Source organism: Zootoca vivipara, chromosome 7 (assembly GCF_965207765.1).
Source record: "Zootoca vivipara chromosome 7, rZooViv2.hap1.1, whole genome shotgun sequence".
In the NCBI taxonomy this organism is placed as follows: Eukaryota; Metazoa; Chordata; class Lepidosauria; order Squamata; family Lacertidae; genus Zootoca; species Zootoca vivipara.
Genome location: NC_142590.1, coordinates 47,928,336 through 47,947,821, shown reverse-complemented (window position 1 = coordinate 47,947,821; position 19,486 = coordinate 47,928,336). Strand labels below are relative to the sequence as shown.

Below are 19,486 nucleotides of genomic sequence, written 5' to 3'. Positions count from 1 at the left end.
TTGTATGAACATGTCTTGCCCATCTGTGGAAGAAGAGGGTTGACATTTCTGTTGGCCTCCTGCTAATTTGAGGTCTAGTGGGATTCTTCCTATTCTGAATGCTTTCTTTCTTTTCTAAAGAAGGATTCCCTTCCTAGAGTGAGGCTGTTTGGGTTGAGATTTGGCTGCAGGGACAAATGTAGCCTGTAGAGTTATTTTGTTGCTAAATCTAACCGAGTGAGATAAGAACACATGCCTAGTAGGAAAGACACAATTTTCACAAATATTTTTGAAGAGGTTCTGGACCAGTAGTTACACTACTTTGCTATACAGCAAAAACACAAGCAGTTGTGACACATTAAAGATTGAAATTTATTGGATAGTTTGACACAAATTGAAACATTTAGGAACTAGTTGGAAAACTTTCAATTCTCGCAGGGAGCTCTGCCACTCATCTTGAAAGTTCACATTTCCCCATCAAAGAATGGTACTGGGACACTCAGTCATAGTTCTAACTTAAAGTAAGAAAAGTTTGTTTCTTTTTCTGGGAGACTAAATCAAGAATGCTTAGTTGGTCATAACAAAGCCTTCCTAAACTTGCTACACTAATGTACTGCTGTGCTAATTTGCCCTACTCCTCATCTTGCATATATTTTGAGATTCGCACAGAAAATGCATTGACAATACATCTTATTTCATGGCATTACATCCCCACTATTTGCAACTTTTTGTATGCACACAGCTGCAGAGGAAAACACTTCATCTTCTTGAAAAGCAAATGGGAAATCGTTAACATGTTCCTATTATGATAATTATGTAGTGGTTAAAGATGGCTGCTCTGATGGATCATCCTGCCAAGAGAAGCAAGGAGAGAGGAGTTGATGCTGGATAAACTCTAATCATTACATTTACCACATTTACAAACCTCTAAGAAGCTTGAGGTTATATTTCAAAATTGCTTACTTTATCCTTCTAGCAGGTTCATAATTGTTGGGTATGATAACAGTGACTTTTCCCCAAGCGCTTCTCCATAAACTTTGTACTAGATGATGGGGCTAGAATCAGGCACCCCCAAACTGCGGCCCTCCAGATGTTTTGGCCTACAACTCCCATGATCCCTAGCTAACAGGACCAACGGTCAGGGATGATGGGGATTGTAGTCCAAAACATCTGGAGGGCCAAAGTCTGGGGGTGCCTGGGCTAGATAATTTGGTCCCTGGAGCTGAAAAGGTTTCCCACCCCCAGTCTCAAAAGTGAGACAATCCTAAAAACTGACACATTTAATGTATAAGAGTGGGTCACTGGTCTCTTCGTCAACTTTCTGTAGGGCTTGAAAAGAGAGAAGCTGGTGCAGGAACGCAACAAGCTATGCATATGCTATCCCCCTGAATTAGGGAACTTGCTGTATAGGAACGTACACAAGTAGAAACCCCCTGTGTTCTGCTTGTGTATATCTCCCTGAATTAAGCACCCATGGTGTTCCTATATTCAGGTGCCAACTTGAATAAAATATTGGGAGGCCCTGCATAATCGATCAAAAGACACACTGCTCACACACCATTTGAATGCCAATGCCCATTTGAGGGAAGCCCCCTCAAATATTTTATTGGTGTGGCAAAGGGACCTTGGCCCCTAGGAGTTGGGTCCTATGCCTACATTCTTCTCCACCAGGGAGAAACTGAGGCAACGGGAAACTGCGTAGCCTGTGCAAGAACACAATGGCATTGTGGCGTTGTATCCAGTCAAATATTGCCTACAGGAGGGGCTTTTAGCCCGAAGGCTAGATTCCGTCATGAGAAACTGTCTGGCGACTACATACCAATGGTGAGCTGGCCAGAGTCAAAAGTGGGTAGAGAAACAGGCATGGCTCTTAACAGTGAAACAGACTCTGACCATAAAGGTTGAGAGGTTTTCACATGCACCCACACATATCACTCTATCTTCTGTCCAGGCAAGTGAGAGGCATCACCACAATCCAAGGACTGTTCCAGCCAGGCAAAAACACTCAAGGAGGGTGCAAAGCAGCCTGAGGGGTGTGTGGTCACCCTATAGCATATCTCTTGCCACAAGACAGATGAGTGTTCTGTTGGAGGGAGTCTTACCTATAGTGCTGATTTAACAGTTGAAAGCATGAGAAACACTCTTCCTCCTTCTTCCGGGCAAACTGCTTTCAGCTCCTCTCTGCTCAGTGACAGAATCTGGTTTCCGTCAAGGACTCCAAGGGCCTTCACTGTGCTGTTGAAAGATGAAGGAAGAAGGGAAAGTGTACGTCTGTGTGTGTGTGTGTGTGAGAGAGAGAGAGAGAGAGAGAGAGAGAGAGAGAGAGAGAGAGAGAGAGAGAGAGAGATAGAAAGCCACAAGGCAAGGAGGCAGAACAAGGCTTACAGGTGGGAAGAATTTCACTCCACTGTACAAATCTCTTGAGGATGGCTATTTAGCCCTATGGACCATCTCTTATATTCACAACCTTCCCTTCTCCTGTTCTCCATGAACTTTGCAAAAACCTCCATGTTCTTTGGTTGTAGAACATACTGTGCAAGATAAGCAAATCACATTTCATTATTTCTGAGATTTCCATTCAAGTCATCTTTATACAGAGTTTGGATTTTTTTTAAATGCTCAGCATACACCATCCTGGTGATAAAGTATACAGGAGTGGTACTACTCCCTACTATTCCATTGTTTTTCAATGGAGAAATAACCAGACAATTTCTAAAACTGGCCCCAGACCACGATAATAGTGCAGCCATGCTATCGGGCTTTGTTGATCTTCATGCCATTTAAGTCTAAATTGAAAGTTTATTATCTTTGCCTGCTAAGTTATGAATCAGAAACAGAGCACCTAGGAAAGGGTGTGGGGCCAAGAGTTATTTGTTAGGGATAAGCTTTCTTGCCGACAAAGGTCCTTATAGTTAAAGCTATGGCTTTCCCAGTAGTGATGTATGGAAGTGAGAGCTGGACCATAAAGAAGGCTGATCGCCGAAGAATTGATGCTTTTGAATTATGGTGCTGGAGGAGACTCTTGAGAGTCCCATGGACTGCAAGAAGATCAAACCTATCCATTCTGAAGGAAATCAGCCCTGAGTGCTCACTGTAAGGACAGATCATGAAGCTGAGGCTCCAATACTTTGGCCACCTCATGAGAAGAGAAGACTCCCTGGAAAAGACCCTGATGTTGGGAAAGATGAAGGGCACTAGGAGAAGGGGACGACAGAGGATGAGATGGTTGGACAGTGTTCTCGAAGCTACCAACATGCGTTTGACCAAACTGAGGGAGGCAGAGGAAGACAGGAGTGCCTGGTGTGCTCTGGTCCATGGTGTCACAAAGAGTCGGACACGACTAAACGACTAAACAACAACAACAATAAAGCTTTCTTGGGTCAGTTATTAATGCAGCACCTACATCTTGGAAAAACCTTTCATCCTGAGCCAGACTGTGACTTCTGCTGGTGAAGAACTGGGCCGGAGATCAGGGAAGTCTCTTGAAACCTTAATGAAGACACACCAGGAGAAAGATATTTAATAGAGAACAATGATTGCGTCCAACTAAAGGCTTACATCCTGAACAGCTGAGTGGCTGCAAATTTGGGTACTTAATTTTTCTTTCTTTTAGCTCTCGGAATCAAACTAGATAGGATTTTGCATAATTGCTTAAAAAAAAAAAGCTGGTGTTAGGGGAGGGCAAATTAAATGCTTTTTCTCTTCTGTGGTCCTGACTGAAATCCATCACCACCCATCACTTTCCCAGCACTGAGCATAGGGCTGCAGGTGGTTGTTGGGTGCTTGGCCCTCTTTGGCCAAGGCAAGCTCTGCTTTTACCTGATCCACAGATGTCGGCTGTGGAGCAGGTGGATATGGCTTGCCTGAAATGGCATCAGGGGCCCAACTGGGGAGGCCTGGTGGGCTGGAGTTACCCCACCCCTGCTTCTAATGGCTGCTTTTGTTGGAAAACCATTGTAGCTGCCCTTTTGAAATCTGGCAGGATTCAGAAGAGGCAAGCTTGTCTGCAAATTTCATCAAATGTTGCCCAGAACTTTTTTTAAAAAAAGCTGTAGATGGTTCCTTAAAAAAACGACAACAGTAAATCACATTTCAGAGCTTTTCAGTACAAACATGTGTGAACTTTTTAGTCTGTAAATTGGCAAGCTTTAGCCACCATAGAAGGTTGGTATGCTTGCAAATTTCATCCGCTTCTGTGAAAAGGGAAGCGGGGAAAAGCCCATGTCCCAATATTGAACCGGGGTGGGGGTGAGGAGAGAAATGAAGCAGAGGGAGTCCCATGCATAGCTGGCTCCCAGCAGTGTGCGCAGAGCTACCTAAATTTCCTCTGGAGCACTTTCTAGGTTTCTGGTCATGCATAGCATTGCCTCTTTTGAAGGGCAGACATAGATATGCTCAAAGACTGTGCAGAGCAGATGTATTTTACAAACTCATAGCTCCATATCTCTGTGCCACTCCAATCCCATCCAGTACAATAAAGAATAGTACCTACTTGCTCTGCGTTGTTCCCATTAGGTGTCTTCTGTTCCATAGGTTCCAGGATATTGTTAGGGATATAGCCTGTCTCCCCTGCAGCATTTCTAGCAAGCCACCATTTTTTCCGTTGATCCAAAACCTAAACAAAGGAGAATGTGTGATTGCTCCAAAACTCTGCAACTGATTAAAATGAAATACCTGTACAGTGGTATCCCAGTTTACGAACTTAATCCGTTCCGGAAGTCCGTTCTTAAACCAAAACCGTTCTTAAACCGAGGCACGCTTTCCCTAATGAGGCTTCCCACCGCTGGTGCCCTTCCACCGTTTGGATTCTGTTCTTAGATGGAGGTAAAGTTCGCTACTTCCGGAGTTCATAAACAGGGCTGTTCTTAAGCCAAGGTACCACTGTACTGCCTTTGAGTTCTAGTGAGGGTGGAATGTAACCATGAGAAAGGAGATATCAGTGATGTTAGTACAAGCCAAGGGCTATCCACTTAACTTTCAAGTTACATAATGCCGGGTAGGAAACCAGGCTTTAGCAAGCTGGTGATCTCCAAGGGTAGAGTCCAACATAGCACTAAGTCCCATGTCCCATCAGTACAATGATTCCTGCTTGTGAAATGTAAATTTCTCCCTCAAGAGGAGGGAGAAAGTCTGTTGCACTGATGGAACTTGAAAAGCACTGCAGTTACTTTGGACTACAGCTCCCATCAGCCCTGGCTTGCAAGGTCATGCTGGCTGGAGCTCTTGGGAGTTGGAGTCCAAAATATCTGGAGAGCATGGCATTGGCAAAGGTTGCAGTAAACATTAAGCAAAAGGTATCAGTGAGGCAGAAATGGAATAAGCTAATTGGAACAGTGAATCATCAGAGATATTAAGAAAAGGTTGGAGGGACTTCTCTCTTTGGCTGAGAGAGGTTCTATTGTCTACTGATTAGCTTCCAGCTCCAGAGTCCATCTACAGGAAGAGCGATTTCTTGACAAAGATTAGTTTTCAAAGCCTTTAACACTTAGTGTGTCTTTTCTTTCTAATAAGCTCATGCAACATTGCTGAAACCACTGCTTGATAATAGGAATTATTACCCTATTCCCACTGGTAGGGTTTTTTGCCCTTGCCGCTATCCCCTCCACTTCCTGACCTGCCCGAGTCAAGATTGGGCAGCAATCATTTGGAGTGCACATGGGTGAAATTAAGCAACAGGGCAGGAGGATTGCTGAGCTTATACAGAAGGAATAGGAAGTGTTGTTTTTACTAGGAGGTTAGGTTGCTGAAGGGTAAGGAACTTCTGTCTTACCTCTAGGAGATCTCCTTTCATTAACGTGAGCTCCCTGGGGTTTCTTGCATGGAAGTCATATATGGCTTGCATAAGTTGGGGAGCATCAGATGCCCTGAAAAGGAGATGAGAGCAGGAGAATGGAAAATGAGAGGCCTGCTTTAGGACTAGAATAATGTGCACATATTCACATACAGGCATATACATGGCTGATAGAATCATTTTCTGATTAATTTCTGTGTAGGGATAATCAAGGGGACTCAGAATTGTGAGGATATAGACTCCCGAGGCAAACACAATTTTTTCTATGTGCTGTTTTGCTGTTGGGTTCAATGGGATTTGCACATGTCCACAACTCTAAACTTTATCTCCTAGTACTTTGGCCACCTCATGAGAAGAGAAGACTCCCTGGAAAAGACCTGATGCTGGGAAAGATTGAGGGCACAAGGAGAAGGAGACGACAGAGGATGAGATGGTTGGACAGTGCTCTCGAAGCTACCAACATGAGTTTGACCAAACTGCAGGAGGCAGTGGAAGACAGGAGTGCCTGGCGTGCTCTGGTCCATGGGGTCACGAAGAGTCGGACATGACTAAATGACTAAACAACAACAATGTCACATGCTAGAGCCAGTAAGAACATACCTGCTTGAGAAGCTATTCCGGCTTCCTGTGCGGACCTGTGTGGAGGAAAACACAAGAAATGCATTGGATATTTAAAAAGCTTATTCTGACCACTGCCCTTGCTCATTAAACCCATCTGAGTAAATTCATGTGCAGAGACAGTAGCAGAATGATATTATCCTTTGTCAATGCTAGTTACCAGGGAAACACAGTTCCCCCTTGTGTTTCTGTACTACAGGTTGCAAAGTCTACTTCTGCTTTGCTTCTCATGTGCTTTTAAAGAAGAGATTCACCTTATCGAAATCAACAGAGCTCTGCCTCCGAGTGGGCATCGGCAGCACCCACCCACTCAAGAACGTGGGCTTGTAGCTGGGGATGGATGGTCCCTCTGGATGTTCTGCCCTATGGGGGAAGAAGAAAACTTGTAGTGAAGGACCTCCCAAAATGAGAAGGTGCATCCTGTTACAGATGAGGGGCCAAGGATGTTTTTCACAATGCAGGATATCATGGTAAGTCCATGACCTTTTCTTCAGACTTCCTGCTGGAAATTCACTTGCATGGCAGAGTTACTTGTATTTTTACACACTTTCAAGGTGTGACTCGGAGCTAGGCTCGACAAAAGACATAGTGCAGCTGCAAATGAAGAACATAATCTGAGTCTTGCTAGAACAGGCCAAAAGACCAGTAGTCTGTTTCCAGCGGTGGCCTGGCAGATGCCTCTGGCAAGGTTCCTGCTACAGTGAGGTATGTCACTTAATGCCTATCATTAAGTTCAAATGGCATGCTGGTTTGCACATGCTATCTCCTTTGTGGGCTTTATCCTTACCTGCTTAGATTCCAAGCATCTCCCAAATTCTTCCAAATAAGCTGGTCTTTGGAATCCAACAAGCGCCTTAGCAAGTCAATTGCTGCAGGAATCAGCAAAGGTGAGGACACCGTAGAGGCCAGGTTGGTCCAAGGACAATTGGACAAAACCTGCAAAGCAACAGCCTATGAGGTTCATGGAGCCTGACAGTCTCTTTGTCCCTGCCCAGTGTGGTCAGGTCTCCGGGAAGGCTTATTCTGAATGTAAGCTCATAATAAATCTTTGTTGTGCCTAAAGACTGATACACAGAGAGGACCAAATACTACTCATCTCCCTATTGTCTCCTCCTAGGGATCTCAAGGTTTTAGGAATTTTCTTCACAGGTATCATTTGGTGATTGTCCCCTTTCATGCAGAAAGTGAGATATATATATAATAATGCTTTGGGGGACAACAAGGTCACCAACAAATCAGGAGCAGGTTAGGAGTAAAATGCATGGAGTCCTTAATCCAAACACTATGAAATCTAATTATTATGGCATAGGAAAATCCCTATCAGGGTTTCAGTGGCACACACTTATATGGCAAATAATATCTTTAATAATAATGGGGGAGAGTATCATAGCTGCCAAGTCTCCCGTTTTCCCTGGGAAACCCCCGTTTTTAAAGCCATTTCCCGCTGTCATCCCGAATGGCGAAATATCTTGTAAGTTCCCCGGAATTTCCCCGGTGTCGTTCTGCCCATGTCTGGGCACCAGAAATCAGGCAGCACCGGCACTGGAGGTTGCTTAGAAGCGACTTCCAGTGCCAGCATTGCTGATCCCATATTTTTCTAACCGGGGCTTGGCAGCTATGGAGTAGATTATCACCAGAGGCCTCCAGGAGTCTGTTCCTGGCTAGAATACTCACAATTTTCAAAGTGGAAAAGATGAGCTGAACCAGCTCAGGAGCGCTTGGTTGCTGCATTGTATGTTCAAGTTTTGCCTGGGGGAGAAAGACAAGCTAATATTTACACTGTTAATATATTTCCCTGGGTGGCATTTAACTAACTTTTCCTCAGAGCAGACCTATCGAAATGAACATGACTTTGTTGTTTAGTTGTTTAGTCGTGTCCGACTCTTCGTGACCCCATGGACCATAGCACGCCAGGCACTCCTGTCTTCCACTGCCTCCCACAGTTTGGTCAAACTCATGTTTGTAGCTTCGAGAACACTGTCCAACCATCTTGTCCTCTGTCGTCCCCTTCTCCTAGTGCCCTCCATCTTTCCCAACATCAAGGTCTTTTCCAAGGATTCTTCTCTTCTCATGAGGTGGCCAAAGTATTGGAGCCTCAGCTTCAGGATCATGACTAAGTTAATTTTAATGCATGCAGCTGCAGAAACTTTGCTTCCCCACCCCTCAGCAAAAACACTGTTTCAACTTTAAGTTGCTCTATGGTGGCAGAGACTAGGGAGTGGCACTCTTCCCCTCCCCAATCAATGGCCCGAGGACCATGAAACACTGGGTAGCGGCACCATTTCTGTCCAATGCTACCACCAGCAAAGGGAGATCGGCCTGGCGTCCTTCAGCTGGATGTTGATGCCTGCTACCAAGGCTTGTCCACTGTGGGACAGAATGAGGTGGGTGCCTCAGGTGGCAGCTGCAAATGGGGTGGCAGGAGTCAACACAGGTGTGTGCGTTGTCATGTGCTACCTAAGCTAACCTGCTTCCCTCAGGTGCGGTGGAGGATGCTGTCCGGTTGCCACTGTGAAAGTAAGGTTCAACTGCTGCCAATCTGGCTGGCTTCTGTACATGGAATGGGGGAGGGGCCATCTTGTCCTTTGCCTCAGGCGGCAAAATGACTTGGGCCTGCTGCCCGTAAACAACCCATCCCCTTCTTTTCTGACACTGTCAAATGGCTCTCCCTTCTCTATCTTTCCTCTCCACTTCCCTTTCCCTCTACTGTATGTCTTGCCTTTAAGACTGAAACTACCGTACACATGGTTTTTGTTATCTGTCGTTCCCTCTTCCCTCACATCTCTTCTCCTCCCCCCCTGGGAAAAGGGGCAAGTTGGGTCAGAAAAGTCAGTAGAGAAAAAAGAGTTAGTGCCCAACCAGTTTCCTGTTAGGAACTGAAGCTCGGGCAGCTAAGAGAGAAAAATGAAGAAAAACATTGTGAGATTAGGATCAGGCTTGCCCTTCCTTTTGAAAAACACTGTTCCTAATTGTACTTGCTAATTGTAAAAATGGCATGTCATCTAGTTTGTCCCTTAGACTGTGGGTCAAAGGGAGGACCTGTGTCTTTTATGGAGAATGCTTGCCAGCAGCATTGTGTATTGAATTTTAATTGCTTTGGGAAAAGGGTTTGTTTCTTTTTTCATCTGGAAAGCAGGTTCAAAATATAATCAGTGGATACTATTTGATCCTTCATCCATCTCCATACTGGTTCACATCTCTATTCCCCACCTTCCTCTATCCATACATTCCTTATCCTGCTCTGGTGGGTCAAGATATCTCCAAAACAAAAATCCACCGTGAGCCTCTCCATTTGCAATGAATGGCTGCAGCAGGACACAATAGGGCTCTTTGTGCATCTGCCCTAGTTGTTCCGCACATGGGAGGTCGGGGTGTGCAGGCGGGGGAGATGCCTCTCCCTTCAGAAATGCGGCCAGCCCTGCTCATGCTGGAGAATTTCCTTGCCAAGTTTGTGCTGTACACTGACCTACCAGCAAATTGAAGCTGTATTTGATCTTCTGGAAACAGTCCTTGAACTCAGGCTCCGGAGGCATTGCTGCAGATCCAGAGAAAGAATCAGTCAGTCAGCTCAACCAGAAACAAACAGGTGTTACAGACAGGTAGTGTTACTCATGCCTTTGTTTATCCAGGCCCTTAATTTATGGGCTGGTACATAACATGCACGCAGCTTTCAACCCGATTTACAATCCAGATACGCCAAAACAATTGGAGGGCAACATGAACATGAAGCTGGTTTGATCCAGATAGTCTCAAGGGGACAAAGTCAGTTTAAGTCCAAGAGACTGGCTTTGCAAGCTGTGGGTGTGGTCAGCATAGCAAAAGTAAAGATCACTGCCTTACTGTCCTTCCAATCCATAGATGGGAACCTGTGTCTCTCCAGATGTTGTTTGGCTCCTTTCTCCCTTCAGATAAGGTGGCAAATGGTGTGTGACTATGGGAGCTGTAGCCTTGCAGTATCTGGAGGGCCACAGGATTCCCATCCCTGTTCTAATCATTGAGATTTCCAAGCACAGTGCAGATAGTTTGCCTAATAAAAAACAAACCCTTTTATTCCTTTCATCTGACACTTGCCCACTCATCCCACATCGTTGCACAGGCTTGTTTTACATTGAAAATTCAACCAGTGCCACATTTATTGCAAGAGATATACCTTGCTGGTGTTGTTTCTGCTGTAGCATTGAATAATGCACGAGTGAGACCTGTGATTACTATATGTAAAACATTTAAACTTACTAAAGCTTGTGGTCTCTTCACTCTGAGAGGGGTAGAGGTAGGGGAGAATGCTTAATACTTGGACATTTAAAGGTCTAACAACCTACAATATGTTTCCCATGCTTTGAAAATGCTGCACAGATCTGTTTTAAACTCTGCTGAGGGCTGTTTTGGCTAAAGAGTGAGTCAACCCCCCCTTTTAAATTCAGGAAGTCAGCCATCTTTCTTTTGCAGTTTCCTACACACATGGGACTTCAGGATTAACCGACGTTCCCCAATTATTTCCCAACAAAAAGGGGCCCAAATAAAATAAAATAGGATATTAAAGACCAATGTTATATCTGAAGTAGGAAACCGGTGAGTCATGGTTGAACCATCAGATGTCAAAGGAGGGCTAAGGGAGGATAAGGAGATAGCAAATAAGCTATCAAACCTGCTTAGAATGTTCATATTTCTCCAAGGACATGAAGCGTCCCCATGAATGAATTACTTGGAATCCAATCTCTATCTCACCATCCTGAGTGCGTCTGATACAAAGAAGCCACCCACTCACTAGCTAGCGCAATCACAGGCTGTTCGTTAAGTTGAAAGTGTAGATAAGACAGAACGTAACCAAGCAACTGGCTTATGGCTCAGCACAGCTGCCAAGGCAGATCCTCCACAGGCCTTGGTCAGCTACAGCAGCTGCTTAGAAATGTCCCCTGTTTTAGCAGACACCCTGATCCAAAGTGCACAACCCATCCTTGGTGGACGTCCTCAAAGAACGGCTTCTATGCCATGAATCGTGAACCTGTGATCCTCCAGTTCAGCACCTAGATGTGCCAGTGTACCTCGTAATACCTCCAACAGTGACTGCAAAACCCCACCATAAATATTCTGTCAACAACCCGCAACGCATAAGATACTGTTTGCTTTTCCTGCTCAGTACCTGTTTGCGCTGGCTGGCCTCTCCTACGAAAGTCCCTCCTCTCTTAAACATGCTCACGTTTCACTGAATGCCAGGATTCGATGCCCACACAATTCTGAACAGCGGAGAGGGGCTTTGAGCTTATTTTTTGAGTGATGCCGCAGTGGCTGATATAGGTGCCTTTCCCCCACTACAGTGGTACCTCGGGTTATAAACACTTCGGGTTACAAACTCTGCTAACCCGGAAGTAGTACCTCAGGTTGAGAACTTTGCCCCGGGATGCGAGCGGAAATCACGTGCCGGCGGCTGCGGGAGTGCGTGCCCATTAACCAAAGGGTACCTCACGTTAAGAACAGTTTCGGGTTAAGAACGGACCTCCGGAACGAATTAAGTTCGTAACCCGAGGTACCACTGTATTGATTGTGGTCCTGTCTATTTTTATATGTAAGTACGTTGTTAGTTATTCAATGTCTTGTTATTGTACTGTTCCTGCCAAGAAGGGGGAGAAAAGCTCACGAGATTTTCTGTCTCAAGTACCACAGGATCTTGACATCACTTCAGCAGTACGTACCTTGGCCTGGAGTTAGGGTAGGGTACTGTTCTTCAACCTTGGGCTCCTGGATGTTCTTGGACTACAACTTCTGTCATTAATGACACTTGATGGGAATTGTAGTTCAACAACATATGAGGGACCCAAGGTTGATGCACACCAAGGTAGGCATTGCCATTTATTGATCTGCTTAAGGCAGAAAAAGGTTTGGGGTCAGCCCACTTTCAGAACCTCATGGCGGCCTCTTTGCCATTCTTATTTACCCTCTTTGTCTTTATTCTTTTTTGACTTCTTCTTCTTCTTCTTCTTGTCATTCTGGGATCTGCTGATCTCCTGTACTTTCCCTACAAACATTTCAATGTCATCCAAGACATGGTTCAGGATCTCCTGTGGCCAGAAAAGGAACAATCAATAAATAAATTACAAAGAAATATGAATCAGACACTGCATCAAAAGCTGTTTTTCAAGGAACGACCAGAAGTTCAAATTCTCACAGCCATCATTGGAGACTTTGTTTTATACTGGCTGATTATCTGTCATTTTTACTTTGTTTCTTCTTCAGCACTAGTCTGGGAGAAAAGTTTCAGACAAAAGAGCAGGTAAATTAGTCATAAGATGCATTTGGCTATCACAAATCACTCCTGGATCAAGGGGTATGGGCATCCATTAATTTTTGTAAGGTTGGCTCCTAACTGCCCATCTGCCTGACTCCCTTCTATCCTCCAAACCAGTTTTTGAGCTATCTGCCAATATCTGCTCAGCAGAAGTGCTTCTTGATTGCACACTGTTCTTCAAAGTTGCCCAACTCATGCCAATAGGCATTCATATCACACCATTCATTCATTATTTTATTTGTGGATTACAATATAAAACATTACTTAATTACAAAGATAACAAAAGTAATAATGAACAATAAATAAAACCTCAAAAAGTACACAGCCAAATTGAAAAGGTTCCACATTAAACACATTAAGATCTAAGATAAAGATACAAATCTATCATGGCGCTGTGGTCTAAACCACTGAGCCTCCTGGGCTTGCCGATCAGATGGTTGGCGGTTTGAATCCCTGCAACGGGGTGAGCTCCCGTTCCTCTGTCCCAGTTCCTGCCAACTTAGCAGTTCAAAAGCATGCCAGTGCAAGTGGATAAACAGGTACCGCTCCGGCAGGAAGGTAAACGGCATTTCCGTGCGCTGCTCTGGTATCGCCAGAAGCGGCTTAGTCATGCTGGCCACATGACCCAGAAAACTGTCTGCAGACAAATGTCGGCTCCCCCGACCAGTAAAGCGAGATGAGCGCCGCGACCCCAGAGTCATTCGCGACTGGACTTAACTGTCAGGGGTTCTTTACCTTTGCCTTTTTATCTATCTATCTTTCATCTATCTATCTATCTCAATAATACCAAAAACAAAAACCCCTAAACAATGCCCCAGCCCCAAAGTCTGTTTAGCAGCCTCAGCTTTTGTAGCTAGAGTCAGCCCTAGCCCTCCCAGACCAGACCAGGTGGAAAAATGCCTCCAAGGCAGGGAGCTGGTCTTCCAGGGATCACAGCCAAGAGATCCCCCTCTCCCTCTGTCCAATCAATCTCCCAGACCACACAGCTTTCCTGCCCTACTTAATCAAATAATACCCACTGTTATCAGTGTTTGGGGTTCTTACCCTCTAGAAATACAACAGGGAAAGAGGTTTTGTTGGGGGCTAGCAGGAGTTGGTATCCAGGAAAGTACTTACAGTATCTCTGTCTATGTCCTGCATCATTGGAGACCCAAGGTCTTCATACATTGGCTCATATTTCTGTTGCTGGTGAAGTGGCTGTTCTGCTTCTGCAACAATCAGAGCCCAAGATCATCATCATCAACAACAATTTATTATTTATACCCCGCCCATCTGGCTGGGTTTCCCCAGCCGCTCTGGGCGGCTTCCAACAAAATATTAAAAACACATTAAAACATCAGCCATTAACAGTAACGTCACAGGAAATAACATGGAGGGCCAAGTCTACTATTATAAGGACCAGATGGAACCCCTATCTTCAATGGATAACAACTACTGGATCAGAAGAACATTCAGTGGAAAGTAAAGACATTGTGCCCGTGGCTGAGGACAACTGTTTGAACCCTTCTAATGGATTATGGGTGGCGGAGGGGGTGGGAAGGGAAAGGAAAAAGGGTACGGGAAATGACAAATTGGAAGGAGAGAATATAATGTATGTAAAAATTCTCGTACTTTAATAAAAATCTTTTTTAAAAAAATCAGACATTAAAAACTTCCCTAAACAGGGCTGCCTTCAGATGTCTTCTAAAAGTCAGATAGTTGTTTATTTCCTTGACATCTGATGGGAGGGCGTTCCACAGGGCAGGCACCACAGGAAGGCCCTCTGCCTGGTTCCCTGTAACTTTGCTTCTCGCAGTGAAGCGAGACATACCACATCAGGAAGCAGCACGGACATTTAACATGTTGCCAAAAGAGATGAAATGCACCACTGACAAAGAAGACACATAACTCGCAGAAAGTTTTCATGTGGCAGTTTACACGTAGCAGCTGCAACGTATGAAATAATTACTAAAATTAATTTAAACAGAAATAAAGGATGGGACCAGGTGATCTGCTCACTTTGGTGTTCAGATGCTAACTGTTGATAGGCAATGACGAGACCCCCTATGCTTCTTTCTTATGCTTCTTTAACTTTAAACTGGGCTTGAAGTGGATAGCCCTTTAAATAGAGGACAGCCTTCTGACAGCTCTTCAAACGGAGAGCTATCTTCTGCAAAGTAGGACACACATCCTAAGCAAGGGTACAGCTGATTGAGACCTTAGGTGGTGGGGCCAACTGGCCTATCTGAAGGAGTCAGATAGGATACGCTTTCAACCAAGTGTGCAACCAGCCCAGTTGTGTAGCAGCTTACGTCAATCGCCAGCCTAGCCGTGTAAACAGTGCTGCTGGGGGATCCAGCCTTATAGGCCCAGGTCGCAAAAGCATGTGCTACCATGATGTCCTGAAAAACATAAGGTTGCATCCAACTAAACCCTAAACGGCCTCGGTCCAGTATACCTGAAGGAGCGTCTCCACCTCCATCACTCTGCCTGGACACTGAAGTCCAGTGCCGAGGGCCTTATGGCGGTTCCCTTGCTGCGAGAAGCCAAGTTACAGGGAACCAGGCAGAGGGCCTTCTCGGTAGTGGCACCCGCCCTGTGGAACGCCCTCCCACCAGATATCAAAAAGAAAAATAACTACCAGATTTTTAGAGGACATCTGAAGGCAGCCCTGTTCAGGGAAGCTTTTAATCTTTAAGAAATTAGTGTATTTTAATATTTCTGTTGGAAGCCGCCCAGAGTGGCTGGGGAAACCCAGCCAGATGGGCGGGGTATAAATAATAATAATAATAATAATAATAATAATAATAATAATAATAATAATAAATGTGTCCCACCAGTGCAAAGATGTTTGCTTGTGCTCACCTTCACCCTCCCCAAAATCTGCTTTAGAGGGTTGGGTGAATTCCTGGAACAGATTTAGGGGGTGCAGGGGCAGGAGTGGAAGTCCTTGCACTAAAGAGACACATTATGCAGTGCTACTTTGGATACAACTCAAAGGCATTTATTCTTGCTTAGGAGATACAATGTCTCCTCTGACTGCTTCCTGGTGCATTATGAGAGTGGGAGCTGCAAATGCTGCTGTGTGTTGCAAGAGAGACTGTAACGTCATCATTACCATAGTCCACGGGGACTGGGCCAGCTCTCCAAGGATGTTGCTGCTGCCTCTGCCAAGGCTGTTGTGCTGGAGAAGGCATAGGGTCCAGCTCCATTGGCCCTGCTGGTCTTCTTTCTTGGGAGATCTGTGGGGATTTGTCAGTACGTGATGACCGGCTCTGCTGGTACAACATATTCTCCAGGTTGCTCCTGATAAGATAATTGAGAATAAGTACATTCTTAGGAAAGCAAGAATGAAGGGAAACCTTGGAAAATTCAGCACTGAACTTGAACCTATAGGAACCGGAAGAGCAAGGGTGGAATCTGCCTGGGAGAATTTGGATAACTAGAAGTCACCAAAAAGTGTGAGAAAAAGCTTGTGAACATGGGAGAGAAAGAGATGCCACATGCCTAACAGACAAGTGAGGTGGAGATTCACAGCCTAACAACTCAGTTTGATTGGGTTCCAGGTGGCCAATAGAAACAATACATTTCTCTATGGCTGGGATATATCTTACATTGACTTGGGGGAGAAGTCTCTCTGGACCGAGGAGTTCTGCATCGATAACGATTATGCACAAGTTAAAATCTAGCAGGCTTCTGGAGAAAGAAAGGTTTGGCTGTCCATAATGCAGGCCTCTAAATCTCTCTCTACCTGAGCAAGTTGTGATTCTGCTGTTCGTCTCTCAACTCCTCAACGGCCTTCTCCACTTTGGTTTTCAGCAGCTCAGCCTGGAGGAAAGTAAAAACACTGCAAGTCTATCACTTTTTACAACCATTCACCAGCATCTACTAAAGTTCCCCTGAAAATATATTCCTCTAATCTCAGCTTCAGGCATGCTCTGAGCTGGAACCACTGCTACTACTGTGGTGCACAGAGAATAGAAATCACTCTCAATTTCTATGGCAATAGCAGCAGGAATGAGTTCCCTATACCCTTGGGAGGAAATATGTCATCAGATTATGGAACTCCTCTTAGTTCATGGTAGTGCAGGATGGAGGACACATACTTGAGTGATCCAAGTTGTAGTGAGTACAGGGAACTTATACAACACAGTTCTTACTCTCAGATTCTCTCTCTCCCCCTCCCCCCTTCTTTCTTTCCATCTTGCACACTGACACATGGATAAAGGTCAAACTACACATCATGTTAATGTGTGACTGCAATGATTGTGTTTTAAAATCGCAACAATGGGAGGTAATGATAATCAGGAGCACAATGAGAGATTTTAGCTCTTCCCCCATGGTCCTGGCAGAAATCCCTCCCCGCCTCAGCTGCTATTTGCCACAGGAAAAACAACAACTACCAAATAGCAGCTGGGTGGATAGGTGTGAGTCAGGATTATGGTTCAGGGGGAAAGTTCCCCATGTGCCATGGCCCCACCATGACTATCTAAAAAGACACAGTAAATGCAATCTTGCATTTCATGGAACATATAGGTTATTCCTAACCCCCCTCCCCGCCCAGGTCTCTTCCTTCCTCTGGGTCCTGAAGTCGCTCACTCCAATCTGCTCGCACTGAAACAGCATGATGCTAGTCCTGGGTGGTCTCATTTCTTTCACAGTGATGGCCAAGATGGAGTTGTAGAGGCAGCTGTAAAGGACACAGGCACATTCCTGGATATATTCCAGGGGGTAACTATCCAGCTCTTCCTGTAAACAAAGAAAGAAATCAGTGTACAGTCAGCAGCAGAGCAGGCCATTGGGGGTTCCCTGGCAATCAATCCTATCACAACCTTCCAGGTCTGAAGGATGGGGTGGGGAGCTCTACAAGCCAGCCTGTGACAGGGTGAACATGATGCGCTGAGACCAGCTTGACTTTTAATCATTTTTTGATGGTGTAAGGGTGACTCCCTACAGGGAGCCAGCCCCCATCATCCTGATGTCCACCTCATCAAGTACAGAGAGCACCAGTGGTTCTGAAGCAGCCAGAGGGGGAGGGAGAGACTCGGAGGAGGAGGAGAGAAATCAGAGGGAGGAACAATGGGAAAGCTCGGGGGGGGGGGGTGCAGGCAGACGCTTAGGGATGCTGCAGAGCCAGGGCACCGACCACTGAGGGAGGAAGCTAAAAGGGCATCACTCTTTCCGGCACCAGAAGTAAGGAGAGCGCCACAACGCAGGTCAAGGGTGCAGCATTTTGGGGTGCCCAGACTACTTTGCTGGCATAGGAACAGACGTACGCCATTGCCGGATTCTGATTCGGGATGAGAGGTCATGTTTTAAGCTGTCTCTACACTGTAAATAAATAGCACAATAAACGTCTTTGAAGACAAACTGGACTCAGGCGGCGTTACTCTAGAGTAGCCACGACAACCCTCTTACAGATGGTAATATCATATATATATATCTTTAGCTGGTGTGAAAGGCAGTATAGAAATGTTTTATGAATAAATGTATAAATAAGTATTTAGAGGTCTGGTCCCTTCCAATCAAGATGTGGACTCTGTTACTTATCACAACTTGTCCCCCACTGACATTACATGGTGTGCACAATAAGATAAAGCATCTCTGCTTACCTCTGCCTCAATGTCAGTCAGCAGCAATCTGTTATCCTTCACCTGCAAAAGCATATCTTGTCCCCACACCTGACCTTGGGCATCCATCAGCTTGAGTCGGTTAATACAGTTCTCCACATTGCTAATTTCCTTGCCATCAACATTGCAGGTAAGAAGGTGCTGGGAACAGAAGCCATAGTTTAATTGTTGCAGCAGGTAATCAGGACACTCCACCCCCACATAAACAGTTTCTATGGAAGGGACCAGGAAGTATTGCACAGAATGGTCTTCTATGCTGTGGTGCATTAAGACTCTAGCCTTTCTATGAAATTACGGTATAAGGGCTATAAGCTGAAAGCTTTAGTTGAACCATTGGTGGAGGAAATGCTTATCTGCAGGGGCAAACTATAATTAACTGAGTAGTGTGCTTATTTCTAATGATAATTTGGTCCTAGTATGTTACCGCAAAAAGGAATGAAAGAAAATATTAAAGATGCTCATTCCTTGTACTATCTCAGAAAATCCTACACTGGGGTTTCAGTGGTATATACAACTATATTTAAATTTAATTCATTGATTAACTGGGTGATCAAAAAGCAGATGATTTATCAGCTAAGTATTTTTAAATTGTGCAGCAAGTATAGCAAGTATGGACCTCAGGGCAACTTCAGACCTGAGAGACTAGGGCCTGAGCTCCTTCTGGTATACAAATCCCTATGCACAATAGTCAGGAACTCGCGGATCATTTGTGTGATGATTTTACTGGATTGCCCTGTGGCGATTTATGGACCTGCTGGTGGCAATCTTCTTGGTGGAAAACCTTCTGGTCCTGGACTGGCTCCACCCACTCAAGCTTCCCATTGAATCTTCCTGGGCACAAAGGAGTATAAAAGCTTTCCTTGAACAAGAAGGATTTCCTGAGCTCTGATGCGCTCCTGGCTACTTGCTTCCCCCACAGCTCTTGGCTCCTCTGCCCATGGCTCAGCCTTGAGTGAGGGAGCAAGTGGGATCACAGTTGGCATGTTCTGTCCCTGCCTGACCCACGTTCATCTGAATGAATGATGAGAGCCTCTGCACATACAGTCTGGAGTGGCTCCCCAGTTCTGTGGAGAAAGCCTTATTCGTGTAGGTGTTCTTTTAACACATTCAAATGAATGCGTGTAGATTGAGGATGGTGCCTGATGCTGCGATTTTGTCCCCTTCACCAATCATGTTCCTTTGAACACGTGTAGGAGATGAAAGTCA

At 45.1% G+C, this 19,486-nt stretch overlaps 1 protein-coding gene across 2 annotated transcripts in view; it reads right to left on the bottom strand.

The window, feature by feature from the left end:
- Positions 1 to 327: 327 nt before the first annotated feature.
- Positions 328 to 19,486, bottom strand: part of EPS8L3 (EPS8 signaling adaptor L3) — an 83,609-nt gene continuing 64,450 nt past the window's right edge. For both annotated transcript variants that reach the window (XM_088674118.1, XM_088674119.1), the window contains 16 exons: positions 18,263 to 18,421; positions 17,250 to 17,399; positions 16,402 to 16,478; positions 15,769 to 15,956; positions 13,788 to 13,879; positions 12,321 to 12,444; positions 9,859 to 9,923; positions 8,063 to 8,137; positions 7,176 to 7,324; positions 6,643 to 6,751; positions 6,371 to 6,405; positions 5,750 to 5,843; positions 4,472 to 4,594; positions 3,383 to 3,468; positions 2,082 to 2,214; positions 328 to 830 (listed from right to left, as the gene is read on the bottom strand). In XM_088674118.1, coding sequence (XP_088530244.1) covers positions 2,082 to 2,214; positions 3,383 to 3,468; positions 4,472 to 4,594; positions 5,750 to 5,843; positions 6,371 to 6,405; positions 6,643 to 6,751; positions 7,176 to 7,324; positions 8,063 to 8,137; positions 9,859 to 9,923; positions 12,321 to 12,444; positions 13,788 to 13,879; positions 15,769 to 15,956; positions 16,402 to 16,478; positions 17,250 to 17,399; positions 18,263 to 18,421 — 1,659 coding nt within the window. In that variant the 3' untranslated portion in view covers positions 328 to 830. The remainder of the gene's footprint in view (positions 831 to 2,081; positions 2,215 to 3,382; positions 3,469 to 4,471; positions 4,595 to 5,749; positions 5,844 to 6,370; positions 6,406 to 6,642; positions 6,752 to 7,175; positions 7,325 to 8,062; positions 8,138 to 9,858; positions 9,924 to 12,320; positions 12,445 to 13,787; positions 13,880 to 15,768; positions 15,957 to 16,401; positions 16,479 to 17,249; positions 17,400 to 18,262; positions 18,422 to 19,486) is intronic.